The sequence below is a fragment of the Lagenorhynchus albirostris genome, chromosome 7 (genome assembly GCF_949774975.1).
Source record: "Lagenorhynchus albirostris chromosome 7, mLagAlb1.1, whole genome shotgun sequence".
In the NCBI taxonomy this organism is placed as follows: Eukaryota; Metazoa; Chordata; class Mammalia; order Artiodactyla; family Delphinidae; genus Lagenorhynchus; species Lagenorhynchus albirostris.
The window spans coordinates 87,736,409-87,763,272 of record NC_083101.1 but is presented as its reverse complement, the minus strand read 5'-3'; the positions used below and the strand labels follow the sequence as shown (position 1 = coordinate 87,763,272).

At 37.5% G+C, this 26,864-nt stretch overlaps 1 protein-coding gene across 3 annotated transcripts in view; it reads left to right on the top strand.

Moving 5' to 3' along the window:
• CDC14B (cell division cycle 14B) overlaps positions 1-26,864 on the top strand; it is a 107,593-nt gene that overhangs the window by 7,069 nt on the left and 73,660 nt on the right. The window contains exon 2 of one of the 3 annotated variants that reach the window (XM_060155398.1): positions 401-427. The exons of the other annotated variants lie outside the window; for them this stretch is intronic. Within the exon in view, the coding sequence (XP_060011381.1) occupies positions 401-427 (27 nt within the window). The remainder of the gene's footprint in view (positions 1-400; positions 428-26,864) is intronic. 3 annotated transcript variants of the gene reach the window in all.

Genomic DNA, 26,864 nt, shown 5'->3' with positions numbered 1-26,864 from the left:
AACATGGGTAGATTGGTTTATCTGAGTATTTAAAAGCCAGTCCTCACTTAGGCCAGGTACCATTATGAGTGAGGTAAGTAGGTCCAGGGTTTACTCTGGGCCAAAAGTGGAGAGATTGTATGGAGACAAAGAAAGTGGTGCGGCAGGAGCTAACCAATTTTCAAATACTGTTTCTTTACATTTTTTGATTTTTAGCTTCCAAGGTTGGTTAGTCACTTAATTTGTAGAAGTGCTGACTACCATATTAGCCAGGGATTATCTCAGAAAACAATTTCCAAAATAAAATTGATTTTAACTTCTGAAACACAAGGTTATTTAACTGGAATTTGTACATCTCATCTGAATTCTCTAGTTTATTTGAAAGTTTTACGCCCTTCTCTCTCTCTCTTTTTTTCTATAGCTTTTCATGGATACTGCTCCAACAAAGGTATTCAGATCATTGACTCTACTTTGCAGTTCTTTGATGATTTTAAAACTGTAGATTTAATCTGTTAGTTGTGATTCTTGGTTCCGTCTCTTCCTGTTTGCTTGTCTTAATTTTAGTCTTAGGTAGCAGTTTTAGTTTTCTATAACTGTAGAGTATCTTTCATATGTTTACGACTTAAGTTGAAATCTGTCTTTATATGAAAAGTTCTGTTGGTTTCTGTGTACAGGTAATGCTGGAAGTAGTTTCTGTGATATTTTATGGGGTTAATTATGAATGCTATGTTTTGTATGGTGGATATTTTTGGTAATACTAAATTTTTATTTTAATTAAATCTCACTTTTGTAAGCGCTTGCCGAAAGGATACTTAGAATGAGTTGTTACGACAGCTGTTCTTGATCCCCATCCCCCACCCCCCATTATTTTAGTTATTTCTAGGCATTTCTTTGCTTAGTGGACAGGCATATATCTCACTTACTGTGTTTGGTAAGAGGGAAATCTCATGAAATGCCAACCTGAACTTTGGGAACAGGGGAGTTCTTTTGTATCCTATTAAAAAAAATTTTTTTTAATATTCTGATTCCCTTTTATTTTCAGGCTCCTCAACCAAGGCCATTTACCAAAAGAACAAATCTGAATGGCCCCATATACTTATTATTTTCAATTGAAAATTTTATGACTTTATCCTCTTCATCTTTTATTCAGCTCCTTTAATTCTTAGTATCATTTATATTCTAGAGGAGCAATTCTCTTAAGAGTCCTTTATTCACCAGTCAGTTCAAAGGTTTGGTCCCATTGTCTTTGAGGCTGAAAAGCTGAGGAAGCTAGGCAGGGTAAATTCATTCTAATTGCATAATATCACATATTGATTTCATTTCTCAGGTAGTTTACTTTTACACCATTAAAATTTGGTCGACAGTGCACTTTTCACAAAAGAGAAAAACATCTTGTTCCTGATGTCAGTGATATTTGTTGTTCCTTCAAGTTCTAATTTGACAGTAAAATTACTTTCTTGGCACTGCTATGCAATTTATGACATTGATCTTTTTATACCCAATCCGTAATGCTATAATATCATTACAGATTATGAATTCTGCAAAGTCCTCTATTTTAGGACCATCTCAGCTGAATCATTCTCTGCATTTTGCTCATTTATCCTCATTTGTATTCGTATGAATTGTGCTATGGAATTTATTCAACAAATATTTATTGAGCAACTACTTTGAACAAGGCAGTGGGCCAAGTATTACTGAGGAAGGGAGGAGGGGATATGAAGATTTAATAACAACATGCTCATTATCACTGAAAGATTGAGAAGGCATATACTCTTAAGTCATCATCTCAATGAAGACAGGCAGTGAAGGAATCAGTCATTATGTAATTTTGGTCTCTTAATTTAAACAGTGTCAGTTTGAGAGAAATTAGTGATGGAAATGTTACTTGATAATTCCTACACAAAGTGAGTTATTTTTTTCAATATGTGGTCAAAATGACCTGTCTTATGGTGTCTTTCTCGTGTATGTGTGTGTGTGTATGTGTGTGTGCGTGCGTGTATGTTTTAACCTTTAAAAGATGAGAAAACTTCATTTTGGTATATAACTAATCATATATATGTATGATATGAATATATGCATACAGTTAATAATATCCTGGAAACTATCCCTCTACTAACACAGAGCCAAAGTGAAAGGTCTGAATTCCAATTAATTCTGTATCACTAATTTGAATGTCAAAGTATCCCACAGGACATAACTTAAAATGAGATACTTTGTTTTATTTTTAAGAATACCTTATTTATTGGTAAGAAGTAATTATAGAGCACCTTTTAAGTTGAGTATTGCTTCTTAAATTGGAGGCACTAAAGATGGCTAAATATTTTAAGAACTATATTTGGTATGTGTGACTTTTAAACTGAAAAGCATTCTGATTTTCACATTCTTTTATAGGTGCTGAGGAAGAATTGCTTTGACACGAATGTGTAGCAGAATTAACATTATGGTTTTACATTTTGGGGAGCTGTTCTCAATCTGCTCTTAGAATTTTTTTATTGTACTGCTGTCATTAGATAGCTTTCTGGAAGCACCTAATACATGAAACAAGCATCTTAACATTCATTTATTTCCTTTTTGACAGTGTACTGTCAAAAAAGCTTAGAATTTAGCTAGCAAACACAACTGAGGTTGGGATTTTAACTCCACTATTATATTCTAATTTTAAACTATTGTGACTAAAAGGGCTTGAAGTAAAAACATATCCATTCAGGATATGTTTGAGTGCGTATTATAGTCTCATCCTTGCAATGGGTGCTGCAAGAGCTGCGATAGAGATTTCATAGTTGACCCCGGATCTCTGGAAAGTGACATGGAACTGGGTGATATCTATATATCTTCTGTATCACATAGAGGAACTTATCTGTGAATATCATGGACACTCAAAGATAGATGCCTCTGAATGAATGTGATCTTTGGAAAGGAGGCTTGAGCTATGTTTTAAAAGATTCTCTTATATTCCCCTGCAGAACCAGCAGGAACTGTTCTTGATCACAGTAACACACAGTAGTCTCTGCTTTCTCCTTCCTCCTGACAATACCATTGCTACTACTGTGGTGGCATTTGTATGTGTGAAGGGTGATTGCTGGGATTGGGGATAGACTCTATCCCAGCATGGGATACCCCCCCTCCCCGACCTGTCCTGTTCTTGTATTCAGCAGTTAACCTGAATTAAATAATAACTTTGCTCCAAAATGGAAAAATACTTTATTTAGTGAAATCTCTCTTACTCAAGAGGGCAGGAAAAGGAAGATAAACCTTAAAACATTCTTTATTTAATAGGACCTATTCAGATTATTTTGAACAAATACATTTTTAGAGGCTAAATTTGTGGATTCAGAAGACAATCATTTCCAGGCACAGTGCTAAAGGAATTTTTTTTTTTTCTTGTGGAACACTTTTGCGAATTTCCAAAATAAAAATGTTGGCTATTCCAAAGGCTAAGCAATAAACTTGGATTTTTAAGAAAAATCCATGCTTTGGATTAAGGACTGTATTTTAAAGTGATTTCAGAAAACAAGTATTATTCTAATATAGAGATTTATGAAAAGGCTTAATAAATTTTGTTTTATGCCACAAAAGCGTTTTTAAATAATGCCAATTTCTTTTGTGTACCTTTTACACACCCCATTTAACATAACCATATGCAGTGCTGCTTTGTTGTAATTATATTGTCTTCAAAACATTTTACTAAGAATAAATAGGCATATATAAAACTGCAGTCAATGTCTTGTTTCGGATTCCCCCAGAACAGACTGAGTCAAGGATTCCAAGGCAAGCACTTTCTTTAGGAGATGGTCCCAGGCAACTCTCAAAGTGAAGTAGGTAAGTGAGAGGATCAGGAGGTGCAGGCCATAGACCGCTCATTAGCAAGTAAGTTACTTACTGTGGTAGCTGTAGTTTGATCCCACAGGGGAAATCTGGGAGCCAGTGTAGAACAAGTGAGGATGGAAGGGGGCTGGGATATTTGTACACTAGTAACTCAGAGGGTGAGTGATAATTTTGAAGTGCTGTGAGGGCAGCCCAAATGGGCTCTGCAGGTGGGAGAAAGTCCTGAAAGAAATGTTGGTATAATAATTGCAGTGTGTGCTGAGAAGGGGAGGGTGGGAGCGGTGACTCCTGCAGTCGCTCATAGTATGGTTAAATTTTTTCTGTGAGCTCTTAGTGCTATTAGTGTTTTTTTAGCTATTTAGCCCTCAACCATTATCCCAAGTTGAGTTTGTTATTGTCACTGTGCTGTGTCCTGGTGAGGCAATTTTGATAGCCAATGTTGGGAGAAGGCACACACGTGACAGGGCGGGTTTGTTAGAAAGAACCAGTGGGAGAGTACTAAGCTGGATGTTTATGATGCGAGCTTAATGAACCATTTGCAAGGAATCGTTTAAGGAAACTAGGTAAAGATGTGTGTGCAGTTAAGGATAGTTGGAAGTTCTTTGATTTTTATGAAAGGCTTTATAAAGATCACTGTAGCTTGGAGATTTAACTAACAGTTGTGATTAGCATCTAGAAGAATTATGGCCAGAGACAATCCTGACTTCAGTAAATGTGAAGTGACTGGAAGGAGCTGAGCCATTGCCAATGTAGAATGCCAGGACTGATCTCCTTGGACACTCTGGATTCCATGCAAGTACCATTTCCAAGAACTCCTCACCCCCAGCTAAATGGAGTTTATGCATACATGTGAAGTCAGCCACCTTATGTCATTTATTTCCAATAAGGCCAGATAACAAGCATTAGGTACTCTTGTGAGTGGTTCAAGATAAATAAATCTACTGATTTAATTGCTCAGGAGTTTATAATCAATGTATCATACGCGTGTACAAAGTGTTACACAAAGTAGGGAAATCACAGTTTACCTTGTGTAAGTAAGAGTTATTTTCCTGCCTTTTGGATGCTTTTCCCATATTATTAAAGCTTTGCATGGTCCCTTTTCATTTTTCTTTGGAAACAATAATTCAGTCTCTTTAACAGAGGGGGAAAATAGTCATACTGCTAATCTTGTGAGAGGTAGACTTTAACAATGCTGAAGCTTTCACAGGGGATCAAGATTCAGTAATAAAAGCCTTGACTTCGGAGACATTAGAAATAGTTTTTCATCATTTTCCTAAATATGAGTGGGCAGCTTTTAGAACTTATTAGAAAAACTAGTGCTGGTGATGTTTCCTGCCCTATAATCCTGTTCCATGTTCTTGAGGTGCATTTCTGATCCTGGGTTCCTGACACGTTTATCATTGGTCCGTGCAAGCCCCTTTATTAGGCTTTCTGTTTCTGAAATACGGTCCACTAAACAACACTCAGTATACTCTTCAACTAGAGTTGCTTGTTTTTCTTTTATGTTTTTTCTTTTCTTTATTTTTTGAATAGATAATACATGCACATGGTTCACAATTTAAAAGATACAAAAGCGTAAACAGCACAGAGTAAGAGTCCCACTTTCACCTGTCACCTAGCTGCCTATTTCCCCTCTTCAGAATCAATTGACAAAGCTGACCTCTTGTGTCTTACCAGAGGTTTTCTATGTATTTACAAATATATGTATATATGTGTATACAGATGTCTGTGTGTTTGTATCCTCTCATACAAATTATGGTCCGTTATTCCCACTGATCTCTACTTTGCTTTTTTTCACTGCTCTTAGGTTGCTCATTGAGCCCAGAGTTGGAATAAAGTGAGCTGGAGGATCCTAGTGGGCCATGCTTTCAAGATGCTCTAGATTAAGATGTGATGATAATAGCCTCTGGGTTAGTCAGTGTATGCTCCATGTTAAGGCCCATGCTAAAACCTGTGTCTGTCCTCCACCTCCAATAAAGTTTCTAAGATATAGGTGCTCATTATTTTTTAAAAAGACAACACATAAAGAAAAGAAAAAGATCAGTGATGCTACTAGCAAGGGTGTTTTCTCTATCAGTTAGTTTAGGCTTGGTTATACTGTAATAGCAAGCCCTCTCCCAATCTCAGCAGTTTAACATAAAGATTTAATTCTTGTTTCTGTTTCACAGCCACTGTGGGTTGGCAGGGGTTTCTGCTTCCTGTAATTGTTTGGGGACCTAGGCTTATAAGTAGCAATGGTCTCTAATATTGCTGGTCCCTGTGCCAGAGGGGAAAAGAATGCTGTGGAGGGTCATTATCAACAATTAAATGCTCATTTTCGTCATAGTTCATTGACCAGAATTAACCATGTGGTCCCACCCAACCACAGAGGGACAGGAATGTGCCTGTTAGGTGAACAGCATTAATGAGTACCACAGTTAGCCTTTTAGATTGTTCAGTGTATATTTGTATACATAGATATCTCGATAGAGAGATGTATTTTTATATCAGTAAGATAAACACTAAGTAATTTTATCATTACTTTTTTCCACTTCATGTGTTATAGCAGAATCTTTCATTGTCCTAAGTATGTGTCTAAATATGTATCTCTTTTGGATGCATATTATTCTATTATATGCCTATATAATAATGTATTTCCTTGTGGCTCCTCTCCTAAGGAAAATGTACCTTAATTTCCATAAAATTGGTAGAAATATTTAGAGGTTGTAGACCCTCCCCAGCCAAGCATTGGATTCCTATCATGGTCTCTAGGTTGTAAATATAAGTGCTATTTAGAATAACCTCTCTTCATCCCCTTTGTCCCCTCATAAAGTACCGTTTTATAATTTTTTTAACTTGATATTTTGTATTGTTTTTTGTTTTTGGCCACACTGCGAGGCTTGTGGGATCTTAGTTCCCTGACCAGGAATTGAACCCGGACCCTTGGCAGTGAAAGCATGGAGTCCTAACCAGTGGACCACCAGGGAATTCCCATAAACTTGATATTTTGTATAGGTAAATACAGTTGTCCTGCAGTATCTGTCGGGGATTGGTTCCAGGAGCCCTGTGTATATTATTAGGGAAATTATTATCTGTGATGATTTACAAATGTGTTTTCTATTTGTCATTTGCCTTTTGATTATCTTATAGTTGTGGTTGTGACGTGTGTTTACCATGCAAAGTTTGTAGGTGAACCTGCTAATCATTCCTCTTATGGCTTCTGGATTTTAAGTCATAGTTGAACTCAACAAAGCTATTAAGGAGTTCTCATGTGTTTAATTTCTCCTGCACTGGCCTGCATGCTGTTGTTCTTAAGCATTTTACTCACACATATCATATATTATAAACCCCACAATATTGCTTTGGCCAAAAAGTTCGTTCGGGTTTTTCCGTAACATGCTACCGAAACCCGAATGAACTTTTTGGCCAACCCAATATATTGTTACTACTTTTGTTAAAACAATCATCTTTTAAAGAGATATAATTGAGAAAAATCTTATATATTTACCCATGTAGTTACCATTGCTAGTGCCCTTCATTCCTTTGTGTAGATCCAGAGTTCCAAAAGGTATCATTTTCCTTCTGCCTGAAGGATGGTGTTTATTTGTTTTGTTTCTGTCTTTTAACATTTCTTATAGTCGGGTCTCTTTTACCTTTTTTGTAAAAAAGGTAAAAAACATTTTGAATGTTTAAAAATGCCTTCATTTTTGAAACGTTCTTGCTTATTATGGAATTCAAGTTTGGCATTTTTCTTTTTCCTTTCTGTACTTGTAAAGACATTGTTCTATTGTCTTATCACTTACATTGGTTCCTACAAGAAATCTGATGTCCTTATCTTTGTTTCTCTGTATGTAATATGTACTTTTTCCTCTGGCTGCTTTTAAGATTTTCTCTTTCTCACTGGTTTTGAGAATTTGATTATGGCATATTTTTCTTCACATTGTGCTCAGGACTTGAATTTCTTGGAGCTGTGTGTTTAAAGAGTTTATCAGTTCAGGAAATTTTCTACCATTATTTCTTAAAATTTTTTTTTCTGCCCATTCCCCCTCCTTAATATACAATTACCTGTATATTAGGCCATTTTAAGCTGTCCAAGAGCTCACAGATGGTCTTTTCAGTTTTGTTGGATTTTTTTTTCCTTCTCTCCCTCACTTTCATTTGGATAGGTTTACTGCTATGCCTTCAAATTCACTACTATTTTCTTCTATTTTCTTATCAGCCATTAATCAAATCCAATGTATTCTTCATCTCAGATTGTAGTTTTCATTTTTAGAAAAGCTCGATTTGGGCGTTTTTTATATCTTCCATGTCTACATTTTTTTACTGTATTTAAAAAATAATAGTCCTTTGAGATGTAATTCACATATCATATAATCCACCCATTTAAAGTGTACATTTCAGTGGCTTATTTTTTTGTAATAGTATATTTTATGTAGTATTGAAATACTAAATATTAAAAAAATAGTATTTTGGGGGGGATAAATAGTATATTTACAGAGTTGTGCAACTATCCTTTTAATCTAATTTTAGAACGTTTTCATTATCCAAGAAAGAAACTTTTTTCCTAATAGCAGTTATTCCCCATTCCCTTCACCTTCTCTTCCATCCCAGCCCTGGGCAACCACTAATCTACTTTGTGTCACTATAGATTTTCTATTTTGGACATTTCATATAAATGGGATTATACTATTATTGATATTTTGTGAGTACTTTCTTTCACTTAGCATAATGTTTGAGGTTCATCCATGTTGTAACATGTATCATACTACATTCCTTTTTATGGCTGAATAATATTCCACTGTATGACTAGATCACATTAAACTTATATGTGTGTATATATAACTTTAGGTGGACATATATTTTATGTGGACATATATTTTCATCTACTAACAACATATGAATGCAGTTATGATAACTTTTAATGTTTTTCTCTGCTAATTCTAACTTGTGCATCAGTTCTGAGTCTATTTTGATTCACTGAGGAGTCTCTTCATAATGGGTCATGCTTTTCTGCTTGCTTGCATGCCTGGCAATCTTCGAATGCTGAATTTTACCTTAGTGGACACTGGATTTTTTTTTTTTTTTTTTTTTTGCGGTACGCGGGCCTCTCACTGTTGTGGCCTCTCCTGTTGCAGAGCACAGGCTCCGGACACGCAGGCTCAGCGGCCGTGGCTCACGGGCCCAGCCGCTCCGCGGCATGTGGGATCTTCCCGGACCAGGGCATGAACCTGTGTCCCCTGCAACAGCAGGCGGACTCTCAACCACTGCGCCACCAGGGAAGCCCTATTTTTGTATTTTTATAAATCTTCTTGAGTTTTGTTCAGGGATGCAGTTAAGTTACTAGTTTCATACTTTCAGTTCTTGCTTTTATGATTTATTAGGTGGGCCTGGATCGGTATTCATTTGAGGACTAATTATTCATTATTGAGGCAAGACCTTCCTGAGTCTTATCCAATGCCCTGTAACTTAGGAGTTTTCACAAAATGGCTTGGAAAACGAGTGCTCTCCCAGCCTGTGTGAATGCCAGACACTGTTTGCTGTAATCCTTTCAGATGGGCTCCAGTGGTTTCCTAACATGCGTGTTCTGTACGCTCAAATACTTGAGAGTTTTTACAAATCTCCAGGGTTCCCTCTCTGTGCAGCTTCCTTCTCTTTGGTACTCTGTACTATGAACTTTTGCTGCTTGGTTTCCCTGGATTCAGCTTCATCTCAACATGGAGTCTGCTGGGTTCTGCCTTGGTTTACCTTCTCTTTGCAGTGGCTGTAAGTTGGGGTAATTGCGGGACTCGCCTTTTTTTGTTTACTGTGTCTTGGGGATCACTGTCCTCCATTGCCTGATATCCAGAGTCCTGAAAACCATTATTTAATGTATTTTGTCTGTTTAAAACAATTTTTTTTAGGAGGAATGGTAAATCTGGTCCCTGTTATTCTATCTTGGCTAGCAGTGGAAATCATGTGTTTTCTTATATATTTTATGTTTCATTTTCTTACATTTAAATATTTTCTCCATTTGAAATTTATTCTGCTGTAAGGTCATGGGACCACTTTTATTTACTTTTTCAGATGGCTACCTAATACTATTTATTTACTCGACATCTGGTTTGATTTATCATCTTTATCAAGCATTAAGTTCCTGTATATGGCTGGGTCTGTTTCAGAACTTCTGTTGTATATATGTCTATCAGACACTAGGAACACTCTGTATTAGTAATGGAGTAATAATCTGGTAGTGCTAGCTCCTTCTTAGAATTCATTTAAAAATTTTTTTTCCTCCAGCTATTCCTGTTTGTTTATTCTTACATATTTTTCCATATGAATTTTAGGATCAACTTGTCTATTCCATAAACAAACAAAAAATCCTGCTAGTTCTTACATGAATTAACCTGGAGAAAAATAATGTTTAGGATGATGGCTCTTCTGTCCACAAACATGGTATATCTTTTTGTTTGCTCAAGTCTTCTTTTCGGTAGCTCAGTAATGTGTTAAGATTTCATACCATACAATGTCTTACACTTGTTAAACTTTTTCTTAGGTACTTTAATCTTTGTTGTTACTATTATGAATGTGATTTTTTTTCTCTTCGTTTATTTCACACATTAACAATTCTCTGAACAATTAGCTGAACTCTTTATGGACAATATTTTAATTTTATTTAACTTTGACTCCACAGCACCTACCAAAGGGTTTGGAAAGTAAAAGTGGCAGTTCAATGTTTAGATGTTAGAATAAGGACTGAGGAGTTACTGTAACTACATTAATACTACATTTACAGTGTAGATGATTACCTCATGGCTTTGTTTTTAATTATTAAAGTTTAGGGATTGATCATTTTGATCTTATTGCTATTTTCTTATTTACCCCTTGTAAATAAGACTCTATTAATATCCTTGTTTAGCTACCTGTTTTTGAACTATGTAGAGTAAGTTAGTATGGCTAATAGTGATTGTATTCAGTGAATAGATTTTTTTATTTGATAAGTGAGTAGGAATTTGCTTGAGAAGCAAAATGGTCTTTTAAAAACTTCGGGTTGGACTTCCCTGGTGGCGCAGTGGTTAAGAATCTGCCTTCCAGTGCAGGGGACACGGGTTCAAGCCCTGGTCTGGGAAGATCCCACATGCCATGGAGCTACTGAGCCCACACACCACAACTACTGAAGCCTGTGCACCTAGAGCCCATGCTCCGCAACAAGAGAAGCCACTGCATGAGAAGACCGCGCACCGCAACAAAGAGTAGCCCCTGCTCGCTGCAACTAGAGAAAGCTGGCGTGCATCAACGAAGACCCAACGCAGCCAAAAATAAATGAATAAATAAATTAATAAAAACAAACTCTGTGGAGCTGAAACATAAAAAAAAAAAACTTAGGGTTTTATGCTGCTGTAAGAAATTAAAGCAAAGACACAAATAAATGGAAAGACATTCCATGTTTGTGGATTGGAAGACTTAATATTGTTAAAATGTCCATAGTGCCCAAAGCGGCCTGCAGATTCAGTCAGTCCCTATCAAAGTCCCAATGGCATATTTGTAGAAATTGAAAAAACATCCTAAAATTCATATAGGAAGACAAAGCTAAGATCTCACACTTCTGATTTCAAAACATACTACAAAGCTACAGTAATCAGAACAGTGTGGTACTCACCAATAAAAAAGGCAAAAAATTTAAAAACTCCCCATACCAAGTGTTGGGGAGGATGTGGAGCATTTAGAACTCTCATACCCTGCCATAAGGAGTGTGAAATGATGCAACCACCATGGAAACCAGTTTGTCAGTTGCTTAGAAAGCTAAACATACATATCCCAGTGATCCCACTCTTACGTATTTACCAAAGGGAAAAGGTAACACATATTCACACAGACTTACCCATGAATGTTCAAAGCAGCTTTCTTTGTAATAGGCAAAAATTGGAAACCACATAAATGTCCATGACCAGATGAATGGATTATCAAATTTTCATATATCCATACAATGGAATAATACTACTCAGCAATATAAAGGAGAGAACTATTGATAAATGCAACAAACCATATGGACCTTGAAATCATTGGGTGGAGTGAAAGAACACTGGTAAAAAGACAAACATACTCTTTTTTTGTTGTTTTTTTTAAATTGGAGTATACTTACTTTACAATGTTGTGTTAGTTTCTGCTGTACAATGAAGTGGATCAGCTATATGTGTACCTATATCCCTTCCCTGTTGGATCTCCCTCCCACCCGCCTCCATCCAAACCATGTAGGTCGTCACAGAGCACCAAGCTGAGACCCCTGTGCTTTATAGCATGTTCCCGCTAGCTATCTATTTTATGCATGGTAGTGTATATATGTCAATCCTGATCTCCCAATTCATCCCACCCTCCCCTTCCCCCACTGTGTCCACATATCCGTTCTCTACGTCTATGTCTCTATTCCTGTCCTGCAGAGAGGATCATCTGTACCATTTTTCTAGATTCCACATATATGCATTGATATATAATATTTGTTTTTCTCTTTCTGGCTTACTTTTCTCTGTATGACAGCCTCTAGGTCCATCCACATCTCTACAGATGACCCAGTTTCATTCCTTTTTATGGTTGAGTAATATTCCATTGTATATATGTACCATATCTTCTTTATCCATTCATCTGTCGATGGACACTTAGGTTGCTTCCATGTCCTGGCTATTGTAAATAGTGCTGCAATGAACATTGTGGTACATGACTCTTTTTGAATTATGGTTTTCTCAGGGTATATGCCCAGTAGTGCGATTGCTCGGTCATATGGTAGTTCTATTTGTCGTTTTTTAAGGAACCTCCATACTATTCTCCAGAGTGGCTGTATCAATTTATGTTCCCACCAACAGTACAGAAGGGTTCCCAGTACAAAAGCATTCTCCAGCATTTATTGTTTGTAGGCTTTTTGATGGTGGCCATTCTGACTGGTGTGAGGTGACACCTCATTGTAGTTTTGATTTGCATTTCTCTAATAATTTAGTGATGTTAAGCATCTTTTCATGTGCCTCTTGGCCATCCGTACGTCTTCTTTGGAAAAATGTCTAATCAGGTCTTCCAGCCATTTTTTAATTGGGTTGTTTGTATTTTTGCTATTGAGCTACATGAGCTGTTTGCATATTTTGGAGATTAATCCATTGTCCATTGCTTCGTTTGCAAATATTTTCTCCCATTCTGAGAGTTGTCTTTTTGTCTTGTTTATGGTTTCCTTTGTTGTGCAAAAGCTTTTAAGTTTAATTAGGTCCCATTTATTTATTTTTGTTTTTATTTTCATTACACTAGGAGGTGGGTCAAAAAAGATCTTGCTGTGGTTTATGTCAAGAGTGTTTTTCCTATGTTTTCCTCTAAGAGTTTTATAGTGTCTGGCCTTACATTTAGGTCTTTAATCCATTTTGAGTTTATTATTGCGTATGGTGTTAGATAGTGTTCTAATTTCATCTTTTTATATGTAGCTGTCCAGTTTTCCCAGCACCACTTATTGAAGAGGCTGCCTTCTCTCCATTGTATGTCCTTGCCTCCTTTGTCATAAATTAGGTGGCCATATGTGCGTGGGTTTATCTCTGGGTTTCTATCCTGTACTATTGAGCTTTATTTGTGTTTTTGTGCCAGTATCATCCTGTCTTGATTACTGTAGCTTTGTCATATAGTTTAACATGGGGAGCCTGATTCCTCCAGCTCCGTTTTTATTTCTCAAAATTGCTTTGGTTTTCTGGGTCTTTTGTGTTTCCATACAAATTGTAAAATTTTCTGTTCTAATTCTGTGAAGACTGCCATTGGTAATTTGATAGGGATTGCATTGAATCTGTAGATTGCTTTGGGTAGTATAGTCATTTTCACAATATTGATTCTTCCAATCCAAGAACATGGTATGTCTCTCCATCTGTGTCATCTTTGAGTTCTTTTATCACTGTCTTGTAGTTTTCTAAGTACAGGTCTTTTACCTCCTTAGGTAGGTTTATTCCTAGGTATTTTATTCTTTTTGCTGCAATGGTGAATGGGATTGTTTCCCTAATTTATCTTTCTCATCTTTTGTTGTTAGTGAATAGGAATGCAAGAGATTTCTGTGCATTAATTTTGTAACCTGCAACTTTACCACATTCATTGATTAGCTCTAGTAGTTTTCTGGTGGCATCTTTAGGATTCTCTATGTATAGTATCATGTCATCTGTGAACAGTGACAGTTTTACTTCTTCTTTTCCAGTTTGTATTCCTTTTATTTCTTTTTCTTCTCTGATTGCTGTGGCTAAAACTTCCAAAACTATGTTGAATAATAGTGGTGAGAGTGGGTAACCTTGTCTTGTTCCTGATCTTAGTGGAAATGGTTTCAGTTTTTCACCATTGAGAATGATATTTACTGTGGGTTTGTCATATATGGCCTTTATTATGTTGAGGTAGGTTCCCTCTATGCCTACTTTCTGGGGAGTTTTTTTTTTTTTATCATAAAAGGGTGTGGAATTTTGTCAAAATTTTTTCAGCATCTCTTGAGATGACCATATGGTTTTTATTCCTTAATTTGTTAATATGGTCTATCACATTGATTGATTTGCGTATGTTGAAGAATCCTTGTATTCCTGGGATAAATCCCACTTGATCATGGTGTATGATCCTTTTAATGTATCGTTGGATTCTGTTTGCTAATATTTTGTTGAGGATTTCTGCATCTATGTTCATCAGTGATATTGGTCTGCAATTTTCTTTTTTTGTGATACCTTTGTCTGGTTTTGGTATCAGGGTGATGGTGACCTCGTAGAACGAATTTGGGAGTGTTCTTCCCTCTGCAATTTTTGGGAAGATTTTGAGAAGGATGGGTGTTAGCTCTTCTCTAAATATTTGATATAATTCTCCTGTGAAGCCATTTGGTCGTGTACTTTTGTTTGCTGAAAGATTTTTAATTACAGTTTCAATTTCATTACTTGTGATAGGTCTGTTTATATTTTCTAATTATTCCTGGTTCAGTCTTGGAAAATCTTACCTTTCCAAGAATTTGTCCATTTCTTCGAGGTTGTCCATTTTATCGGCATATAGTTGTTTGTAGTAGTCTCTTATGATGCTTTATATTTCTACAGTGTCAGTTGTGATTTCTCCTTTTTCATTTCTAATTTTATTGATCTGCATCCTCCCTTTTTTTCTTGATTAGTCTGGCTAAAGGTTTGTCAATTTTGTTTATATTCTCAAGAACCACTTTTAGTTTTATTAATCTTTCTGTTGTTTTCTTTGTTTCTGTTTCATTTATTTCTTCTCTGATCTTTATGATTTCTTTCCTTCTACTGACTTTGGGTTTTCTTTGTTCTTCTTTCTCTAGTTGCTTTAGGCGTAAGGTTAGATTGTTTATTTGAGATTTTTCTTGTTTCTTGAGGTGAGATTGAATTACTATAAACTTCCCTCTTAGAACTGATTTTGCTGCGTCCCGTAGGTTTTGGGTCATCGTGTTTTTATTTTCATTTGTTTCTATGTATTTTTTTTCCCTCTTTGATTTCTTCAGTGATCTCTTGGTTATTTAGTAGTGCACTATTTAGCCTGCATGTATTTGTGTTTTTTACAGTTTTTTTCCCCACAATTGAAAAAGTCTAATCTAATCTCACAGCGTTGTGGTCAGAAAAGATGCTTGATACGATTTCAATTTTCTTAAATTTTCCAAGGCTTGATTTGTGACCCAAGATGTGATCTCCCCTGGAGAATGTTCTGTGTGCACTTGAGAAGAAAGTGTATTCTGCCACTTTTGAGTGGAATGGCCTATCAATATCAATTAAATCCATCTGGTCTAATGTGTCATTTGAGGCTTGTGTTTCCTTATTTATTTTCATTTTGGATGATCTGTCCATTGGTGAAAGTGGGGTGTTAAAGTCCCCTACTATTACTGTGTTACTGTCGATTTCCCCTTTTATGGCTGTTAGCATTTGCCTTATGTATTGATGTGCTCCTATGTTGGGTGCATAAATATTTATAATTGTTATATCTTGTTCTTGGGTTGATCCCTTGATCATTATGTAGTGTCCTTCCTTATCTTTTGTAACAGCCTTTATTTTAAAGTCCATTTTTTCTGATATGAGTATTGCTACTCCAGCTTTCTTTTGATTTCCATTTGCATGGAATATCTTGATCATTATGTAGTGTCCTTCCTTATCTTTTGTAACAGCCTTTATTTTAAAGTCCATTTTTTCTGATATGAGTATTGCTACTCCAGCTTTCTTTTGATTTCCATTTGCATGGAATATCTTTTTCCATCCTTTCACTTTCAGTCTGTATGTGTCCCTAGGTCTGAAGTGGGTCTCTTATAGACAGTATATACATGGGTCTTGTTTTTGTATCCATTCAGCCAATCTGTGTCTTTTGGTTGGAGCATTATTCCATTTACATTCAAGGTTATTATTGATATGTATGTTGCTATTACCATTTTCTTAACTGTTTTGGGTTTGTTTTTGTAGGTCTTTTTCTTCTTTTGTGTTTCCTGCCTAGAGAAGCTCCTTTAGCATTTGTTGTAAAGCTGGTTTGGTGGTGCTGAATTGTCTTAGCTTTTGCTTGTCTGTAAAACTTTTGATTTCTCTGTCGAATCTGGACGAGATCCTTGCTAGGGAGAGTAACCTTGGTTGTAGGCTTTTCTCTTTCATCACTTTAAGTATATCCTGCTACTCCCTTCTGGCCTGCAGAGTTTCTGCTGAAAAATCAGCTGATAACTTTATGGGGATCCCTTTGTATGTTATTTGTTGCTTTTCCCTTGCTGCTTTTAATATTTTTTCTTTGAATTTAATTTTTGTTAGTTTGATTAATATGTGTCTTGGTGTGTTTCTCCTAGGGTTTATCCTGTATGGGATGCTCTACGCTTCCTGCACTTGGGTGGCTGTTTCCTTTCCCATGTTAGGAAAGTTTTCCACTAGAATCTCTTCAAATATTTTCTCAGACCCTTTCTTTTTCTCTCCTTCTGGGACCCCTATAATTTGAATGTTGGTGCATTTAGTGTTTTCCCAGATGTCTCTGAGATTGTCTTCATTTCTTTTCATTCTTTTTCTTTTATTCTGCTCTTCAGCAGTTATTTCCACCATTCTGTCTTCCAGCCCACTTATTCGTTCTTCTGCCTTAGTTATTCTGTTATTGATTCCTTCTTGTGTATTTTTCATTTCAGTTATTGTGTTGTTCATCTCTGTTTGTTTGTTCTTCTGTTTTCTAGATCTTTGTTAAACATTTCTTGTATTTTTTCGATCTGTGCCTGCATTCTGTTTCCGAGATTCTGGCTCATCTTTAGTGTCCTTACTCTGGATTCTTTTTCAGGTAGGTTGCCTACTTCCTCTTCATTTATTTGGTTATGTAGGTTTTTACCTTGCTCCTTTATCTGTGACATATTTTTTTTGTCCTCTCTTTTTTTTCTTTTTTTTTGATGGTTTGGATTGTTTTCTTGTCTTACTGGACAGGAACAGTTTGGCTTGAGGCTTCCAGCACTGGAGTTTGTACACTGTTGGGTAGAGGTGGGTCTTGGTGCCGAGATGAGGACCTTCGGGAGACCTTACTCTGATGAATATTCCCTGGGGTCTGAGGTTCTCTGTTTTTCCCGTGGTTTGGACTTGGTACTCCCACCGCAGGAGCTCAGGCCTGACCTCCAGCTCGTAAACCAAGATGCTGCAAGCTGTGCAGGGCTGCAAAAAGAAAAAAAGCAGAACAATAAGAGAGTAAAAAATAAAATAAGGTTAGAAAACTAACAGATATGTTAGAGAAAAATTAAAATGTAGGTGAAACAACAACCAGAAGGTAAAACAGAACCACAATAGCAAAAAAGAGGAAAAAAAAAAAGGGCGGAAAAGGGCTTGGCTGTGGGGGGTGGGGCTTAGGCAGGGGCGGGGTTTAGGTGGGGGCAGGGCCTATGCTTAGGACCCACAGGGCTGGAAAAAGCCCTGGGGTGGCGGTGGGGGTGGGGCTTAGGCCCAGCGGGGCAGGAGGGGCCCAGGAGTGCCTCTGGCCTTGGAGGGTGGAGGACCAGGCCTGGGACCCCAGCTGGCTCCCCCAGCCTGAGTTGGTAGGGGAAATGCTAGGCATGCTCTCCCCTGATCCTCTGATCCTGGAGGGCCCTTCCCGGTCTGCCTCTCCTCTTATCCCCCACCTCCCTCCTACATCCCTGGGACCAATGAGGCTGGAGGGGGCTCCGAGGTCGGAGGACCCAGCCCAGGGGCTCATCAGGTTTCCCAGGGCTTGATTGGGCAGGGGAAATGCTAGCTGCACTCCCCCTTGATCCTCTGAGCCCTCTAGGGTCCCTCCAGGCATGGGAACCCCTCCCCTCTCCCAGCCACCCCTCAGGGGTGCTGGTCCTGCCCGGCCCCCACTTCTCCTTCCCTCTGCCTCTCCACCACATCTTACCCGGTCACTTGGGGGTTCCTCCCGTCTCCTTGGGCATCGAGGTTCCCCACCAGCATCTGGCAGGTGCCCTAGTTGTGGGGAGACACGAACTCTACCAAGAAGCACATACTCTTAAGATTCCATTTATATAAAATTCTAAAAATCTTCAAACTGGTCTGAAGTGGCAAAATATAAATAAGTGGTTGCCTGGGGATGGAAATGGAAGGAGGGATGGATTACAAAGGAGCAAGAAGAAACTTGGTGGTGATGAAAATATCTATCTTGATTCATTGTGTATATGTATGTCAAAGTTGATTTTAAATATGTGCACTTTGTTGTACATAAATTATATCTCAATAAAGCTATTTTAAAAAGTAAAAACAAACAAACAAAAAATCCAAACTAGTATTATACTAGCTTAAAGACAGACATAGACCAATGGAACAGAATAGAGCCCAGAAATAAACCATCATGGGTATGGTCAAATGCTTTTTAACCAAGGTGCCAAGGTTACACAATAGGGAAAGGATAGTCTCTTCAACAATAGTAATGGGAAAACTGGATATTCACATGCAGAAGAATGAAGTTGGACTCTTACCTTACATCATATACAAAAATTAATTCAGAATTAATTAAAGGCCTAAAGTTAAGACCAAAAACTATAAAACTCCTAGAAGAAAACATGGGCAAAAAGCTTCATGACACTGGACTTGGCAGTGATTTCTTGGATATGGTACCAAAGCACAGGCAACAAAAGCAAAAACAGACAAATGAGACTATATCAAACTTAAAAACTTCTGCTCATCAAAGGACAGAATCAATAGAGTGAAAGGCAACCTATGGAATCGGAAAAATATTTGCAAACCACGTATTTGATAAATGAGTTAATATAAGGGGTTAAATTTCCAGAATATATAAATAACTCCTACAAGTCAACAACAGAAAAATAAACAGTCCAGTGGGAGGGAGATGCAAAAGGGAGGGGATATGGGGATATATGTATATGTATAGCTGATTCACTTTGTTATACAGCAGAAACTAACACCATTGTAAAGCAATTATACTCCAATAAAGATGTTAATAAAAAAATGGGCAAAACTTGAATAGACATTTCTCCAAAGAAGATATACAAATGGCCAACAGATTGTATTGGGAAGATATTTCCCAGTGTTCCCTCCTGTGTTGTCTCCTTTACTCTCACACAGAACACTTTACTTCTGACCTTTCTGGTTTTCCCCACACCAAGCAATTTGGCACCGGCTGGGTGTTCTACAATTTAATTCTGACGTTATCTATCTGGAGATAGTGTCAGATCTCACAGGTTAGTGCTCAGTCCCACAAGGCTACCCACCCCACCTTCAGATGCCAGTCGAAAATCCATGTTGTTACCTGTGCTTTGACCAATCAGCTATAAATCAGAGGTTCCCACGATCCTGCCTCATGTTTGATTAATTTGCTAGAGTGGCTCGCAGAACTTAGGAAATAGTTTACTTACTCTTTGCCAGTTTATTATAAAAGGATGTAACATAGGATATAGACAAATATCCACATGGAAGAGATGCAGAAGGCAGGTATGTGGGAAGGGGCACAGAGCTTTTTCATCCTCTCTGGGCCCACCACTCTCCCAACACCTCTGTGTTCACCAATCTGGAAGCTCCCTGAACCCCATACTATTAGGATTTTATGTAGGCTTCCTGACTTAGGTATGATCAGTTATCAATTTCATTTCCAGCCCTTCTCTCTTCTAGAGAATTTGAGGCAGGGCTGAAACTTCAAGCTTCTAATATGACTTGGTCTTTCTGGGGACCATACACATCCTGGAGCCCACCAGAGTCACCTCATTAGAACAAGAGACTCTCCTGCTACCCAGGAAATTCTAAGGGATTTGGTATCTTGGTGTCAGGAACCAGGGTCAGAGACCAAATATTAGAATCAAAGACACTCCTAGTGTTCTCATCACTTAAGAAATTGCAAGGGTTTTAGGAACTGTGCCAAAAACTGGCGGCAGATATATATATCTGTGTATATCTAAATATACACACACATATATTGATACAATTTTTTTAAGATCTCACACAAGCATATGAAAAAGATGCTCAACATCACTATTACTAGGGAAATGCAAATCAAAACCACCATAAGGTATCTCATACCTGTTGGGATGGCCACTATCAAAAACAAAAAAACCTCCAACACATGCACAAAGTAACAAGTGTTGGCAAGGATGTGGAAAAATTGGAACCCTTCTGTACTGTTGATGGAAATGGAAAATAGTGCAGCTGCTATGGAAAAGGGTATAGAGGTTTCTTAAAAAATTAAAAATAGAACTTCCATATGATTCAGCAGTCCCACTTCTGGGTATTTATCCAAAAGAAGTGAAAACAGGCTCTTGAAGAGATAGTTGCACACTCATGTTCATTGCAGCATTTTTCACAATAGCCAAGAGGTAGAATGTCTATTGACAGATGAATGGATAAAGAAAATGTGGTATATATGTAGAGTAGAATATTATTCAGTCTTAAAGAAAAAAGAGCAACCCTGTCCTATGCTACAACATGGATGAACCTTGAGGACATTATGCTAAGTGAAATAAGCCAGTCACAAAAAGACAAATAATGTGTGATTCCAACTATGACATATCTAAAGTAGCCAGTTGCCTGGAAACAGAAAATAAATGGTGGTGGTAATGAAAATATCTATCTTGATTGGGGGGAGTTTCAGTTTTTCAAGATGAAAAATTCTAGAGATCTGTTGCACAACAAGGTATATATATATAGTTAACACTACACTCAAAAATGGTTAAGATGATAAATTTTATGCTGTTTTATGCTGTGATCAAAAGATCACAAAAGGAATTTATGGTTGTAAAAAACTCAGTTTCACATCTACTTCTATTTCAAACTAATCTTAGTATGTTATTTGTGTAGGTATTTCTTCCTGGAATTGATTAAGCTCTTGGAGGTCAAGAATCCAGATTTCAGAGAATGTTTTACCTGTATTTTAAGCAAATAAATGCGTCTGACAGTTATAAGGGTTACTCTTAGGAATGGAACAGAATGTTTGAAATTAGAATTGTTTAGAAAATTTAGGTTGTGTGATTAAGCATAAGGAGAATGCTTGCACATATCCATTCAATTTAAACAAAAACGATAAAATATACTTACCAGTTGTAAATTTCATCAGAATATTTAGTACTTTGTGATTTTTTAAAAATATTAATTAATTTATTTGGCTGCACCAGGTGTTAGCTGCGGCATGTGAGATCTTTTAGTTGTGATTTGCAGGCTCTTAGTTGTGGCATGTGGTATCTAGTTACCTGACCAGGGATCAAACCCAGGCCCCCTGCATTGGGAGCGTGGAGTCTTATCCATTTCTCCGCCGAGGAAGTCCTAGTACTTTATGATTTTTTTCAACAGGAAGATTTCACTCTTGTTTTAAAAGAGAAGGGCCAAACAGCTGCTACAGCTCTCTTACTGTTCCCACTCCTCAGTTACTCCCCTTAAAGTGTACTGAGAGTCAAACAACTTTGAATCTCCTGTCCAGGGATGAAGGATAGACCAAGATAAGGAAGGATCGTGAAAGGTAACTGGCTGGGATTATTAACTCATCTTTCCATTTAAGAATACTAGCTGCTGGGCTTCCCCGGGTGGCGCAGTGGTTGAGAGACCGCCTGCCGATGCAGGGGACACGGGTTCGTGCCCCGGTCCGGGAAGATCCCACATGCCGCGGAGCAGCTGGGCCCGTGAGTTATGGCCGCTGAGCCTGCGCGTCCGGAGCCTGTGCTCCGCAACGGGAGAGGCCACAGCAGTGAGAGGCCCGCGTACCGCAAAAAAAAAAAAAAATACTAGCTGCTGATGCTTTATTTAAACTGTCTGCACTGTGGTGGTAGATCTTGTCCTGGTTGGAAATAGCTGTTGTTTTCCCACACGTATTATCAGGGAAGTAGGGTACCCAGGTTGAGGGGAAGACAGTCTTGAAAGACTTCATTCCCCATCCCTCCCTTACTCTCCAGAAGAGTATATTTTTAATTATAAATGAACACCAAGATGTTCTAAAAACCCAAGTAAATACTGATAAAGTGAAAATTTCCTTCACCATCCCCCAATCCCAGTGCCATCTCCATAAGCAGTTTGGTAGGGGTATTGTTTCAGTTGCTTTTCTGTTTATTTACATTCAAATAAATTTGCCTGTGGCTTAAATTTGTTTTATCATTTTTACATGTATCTGTTGAACAACTAGTTTTTTAAAAAATAATTTGTCTTTGTATTACTGTGGAAATATTTCATATTGATCTACCTCATTAATTTTAAGTCATGGTATGACTGCCACAGTTTTATGTAATTATTCCTCTATTGCTAACAGTTAGTTCAGTTTACTTTTACTGCAGACAGTGCTACAGTAAACATCCTTACAGCTTCTTGTCATATGCTACTTTTTCTCTGAGGTAGATGTGAAGGTAATGAGGGGATGTGAGGTAGATGGGACTGGCTGGGTCAAGGGATACATGCATAACAGATTCTGCCAGCTTGCTCTCCAGAACACCTCTACCAATTTTCAGTCCCATCTTCCTTGTATAAAGGTAACAATTTCCCCACAACCTTTCCCTAACTGATAGCACTGTTAAATTTTTTTCCAGTTTGGTGGTGTGAAATACAATGTCATGGTTTTATACTTTTTATTTTTCTGTTTACTAGTTAGTTTAAACATCTTACCTTTTTTTGTCATTTCTATTTTTCTGACTTACCTTTGCTATACCTGACTCAATATTCTATGGGACTGTTTGCAATTTTAAGATATTTCATAGGAATTTAAAAATATTTGTATAATATGTATATTTTTTGTTATATAAGTTACAAATATTTTCTCCCAGTCAGTTGCTTTTTTAAAATAACTTTTATTTATTTTTTTTAATTTAATTTTTATTTTTATACTGGAGTATAGTTGATTTACAGTGTTGTGTTTCAGGTGTACAGCAAAGTGATTCCATTATACATGTACATATATCCATTCTTTTTCAGATTTTTTCCCATATAGGTTATTACAGAATATTGCATAGAGTTCCCTGTGCTATACAGTAGGTCCTTGTTGATTATCTATTATATATATAGTAGTGTATATATGTTAATCCCAAATGCCTAATTTATCCCTCCCCCCCACCTTTCCCCTTTGGTAACCATAAGTTTGTTTTTGAAGTCTGTGGGTCTGTTTCTGTTTTGTAAATAAGTTCATTTGTATCATATTTTTAGATTCCACCTATAAGTGGTATCATATGATATTTGTTTTTCTTTGATTTACTCCACTTAGTATGATAATGTCTAGGTCCATCCATGTTGCTGCAAATGGCATTATTTCATTCTTTTTATGGCTGAGTAATCCATTGTATATATGTACCATGTCTTCTTTATCAACTCTGTTGATGCACATTTAGGTTGCTCCCATGTCTTGGCTATTGTAAATAGTGCTGCAGTGAACATCGGGGTGCATGTATATTTTTGAATTATGGTTTTCTCAGGGTATATGCCCAATAGTGGGATTGCTGGGTTATATGGTAGTTCTATATTTAATTTTTAAAGGAATCTCCATACTGTTCTCCAGAGTGGCTGTATCAATTTACATTCCCACCAAGAATGCATGAGGGCTCCCTTTTCTCCACACCCTCTCCAGCATTTATTGTTTGTAGATTTTTTGATGATGGCCATTCTGACCGGTGTGAGGTGATACCTCATTGTAGTTTTGATTTGCACTTCTCTAATAGTTAGCAATGTTGAGCACCTTTTCATGTGCCTCTGGCCATCTGTATATCTTCTTTGGAGAAATTTCTGTTTAGGTCTTCTGCCCGTTTTTTGATTGTGGTTTTTCTTTTCTTTTTTTTTTTTTTTTTTTTTGGATATTGAGCTGTATAAGCTGTTTGTATATTTTGAGATTAATCCCATGTCAGTTCTTTCATTTGCAAATATTTTCTCCCATTCTGAGGGTTGTCTTTTCATCTTGTTTATGGTTTCCTTTGCTGTGCAAACACTTTTAAGTTTAACTAGGTCCCATTTGTTTATTTTTGTTTTCATTTTCATTACTGTAGGAGGTGAATCCAAAAAGATATTTCTGCGATTTATGTTAGAGAGTGTTCTGCCTATGTTTTCCTCTAAGAGTTTTCAGTTTTACATTAGGTTTTTAATCCATTTTGAGTTTATTTTTGAATATGGTGTTAGAAAATGTTCTAATTTCATTCTTTTACATGTAGCTGTCCCATTTTCCTGGCATCACTTACTGAAGAGACTGTCTTTTCTCCATTGTATATTATTTGCTCCTTTGTTGTAGATTAATTGACCATAGGTGCGTGGGTTTATTTCTGGGCTTTCTATCCTGTTCCATTGATATACTTTTCTGTTTTTGTGCCAGTACCATACTGTTTTGATGACTGTAGCTTTGTAGTATAGTCTGAAGTCGGGGAGCCTGATTCCTCCAGCTCCATTTTTCTTGCTCACGATTACTTTGGCTATTCAGGGGTCTTCTGTATTTCCATACAAATTTAAAAAGTTTTTGTTCTAGTTCTGTGAAAAATGCCATTGGTAATTTGATAGGGATTGCATTGAATCTGTAGATTGCCTTGCGTAGTATAGTCATTTTGACAATATTGATACTTCCAATCCAAGAAAATGGTATATCTTTCCATCTGTGTCATCTTTGATTTCTTTCATCGGCGTCTTATAGTTTTCAGAGTACAGGTTTTTTGCCTCCTTAGGTAGGTTTATTCCTAAATATTTTAGTCTTTTTTATGCGATGGTAAATGGGATTGTTTCCCTAATATCTCTTTCTGAGCTTTCGTTGTTAGTGTATAGAAATGTGAGGGATATCTGTATTAATTTTGTATTCTGCAACTTTACCAAATTCATTGATGAGTTCTAGTAGTTTTCTGATACCATCTTCAGGATTTTCTATGTATAGTATCATATTATCTGCAGATAGAGACAGTTTTACTTTTTCTTTTCCAATTTTGATTCCTTTTATTTCTTTTTTTTCTCTGATTGCCATGGCTGGGACTTCAGAACTGTGTTGAATAAAAGTGGCAAGAGTGGGCTTCCTGATCTTGGAGGAAATGCTTTCAGCTATTCACCATTGAGTATGATGTTAGCTGAGGGTTTGTTGTATATGGCCTTTATTATGTTGAGGTAGGTTCCCTTTATGCCTACTTTCTGGAGAGTTTTGTTTGTTTGTTTGTTTTTTTATGAGGTACACAGGCCTCTCACTGTTGTGGCCTCTCCCGTTGCGGAGCACAGGCTCCAGACGCGCAGGCTCAGTGGCCATGGCTCACGGGCCCAGCCGCTCCATGGCATGTGGGATCTTCCTGGACCAGGGCACGAACCCATGTCCCCTGCACGGGCAGGCGGACTCTCAACCACTGTGCCACCAGGGAAGCTCTCTGGAGAGTTTTTATCATAAATGGGTGTTGAATTTTATCAGAAGCTTTTTCTGCATCTCTTGAGATGATCATATAGTTTTTATTCTTCAGTTTGTTAATGTGGCATATCTCACTGATTGATTTGCGGATATTGAAAAATTCTTTTTTTTAAAAAATTATTATATATTTATTTTTGTCTGCATTGGGTCTTTGTTGCTGCACGTGGGCTTTCTCTAGTTGCGGTGAGTGGGGCTACTCTTCATTGCAGTGCATGGGCTTCTCATTGTGGTGGCTTCTTTTATTGCGGAGCACAGGCTCTAGGTGTGCGGGCTTCAGTAGTTGTGGCACGTGGGCTCAGTAGTTGTGGCTTGTGGGCTCTAGAGTGCAGGCTCAGTAGCTGTGGGGCACAGGCCTAGTTGCTCTGCGGCATGTGGGATCTCTCCAGACCAGGGCTCGAACCTGTGTCCCCTGCATTGGCAGGCGGATTCTTAACCACTGCACCACCAGGGAAGTCCCTGAAAATTCTTACCTTTGGGGGATAAATCCCACTTGATGATGGTGTATGATCCTTTTAATATATTGTTGGATTTGGTTTGCTAGTATTTTGTTAAGGATTTTTGCATCTATGTTCATCAGTGATACTGGCCTGTAATTTTCCCTTTTTTTTTGTATATTTGTCTGGTTTTGGTATCAGGGTGGTAGTGGCCTCATAGAATGAGCTTGGGAGTTTTCCTTCCTCTGCAATTTTTTGGAACAGTTTCAGAAGGATAGGTGTTAACTCTTCTCTAAATGTTTGATAGAGGTCACTTGTGAAGCCATCTGGTCCTGGAATTTTGTTTGTTGGAAGTTCTTAATCACAGTTTCAATTTCAGTACTTGTGATTGGTCTCTTTGTATTTTCTATTTCTTCCTGGTTCAATGTTGGAAGATTGTACCTTTCTAAGAACTTGTCCATTTCCTTCTAGGTTAAATAACTTAGATTTGCAGAAACATTACAAAGATACTACAGAGAGTTTCTGTATATTCTTCACCCAGTTTTAGTTTCATTGAATGTTATCATTTGTATTAGTTTGCTCAGGTTGCCATAATAAGATATACACGCTTATTGGCTTAAACAACAGAAATTTATTTTCTCACAGTTCTTGAGGTTGGAATTCCAAGATCAAGGTGCCAGCAGGATTGGTTTCTGGTGAGACAGCTGCCTTCTTGCTGTGACCTCATGCGGCCTTTACTCTGTACTATGCTTTCCTGGCGTCTTTTCCTCTTCTTATAAGGACACCAGTCCTATTGGATTAGGGCCCCACCCTTATGATCTCATTTAACCTTAATTACCTCTTTAAAGGCCCTATCGCTAAATATAGGCACACTGAGGGCTTGGGCTT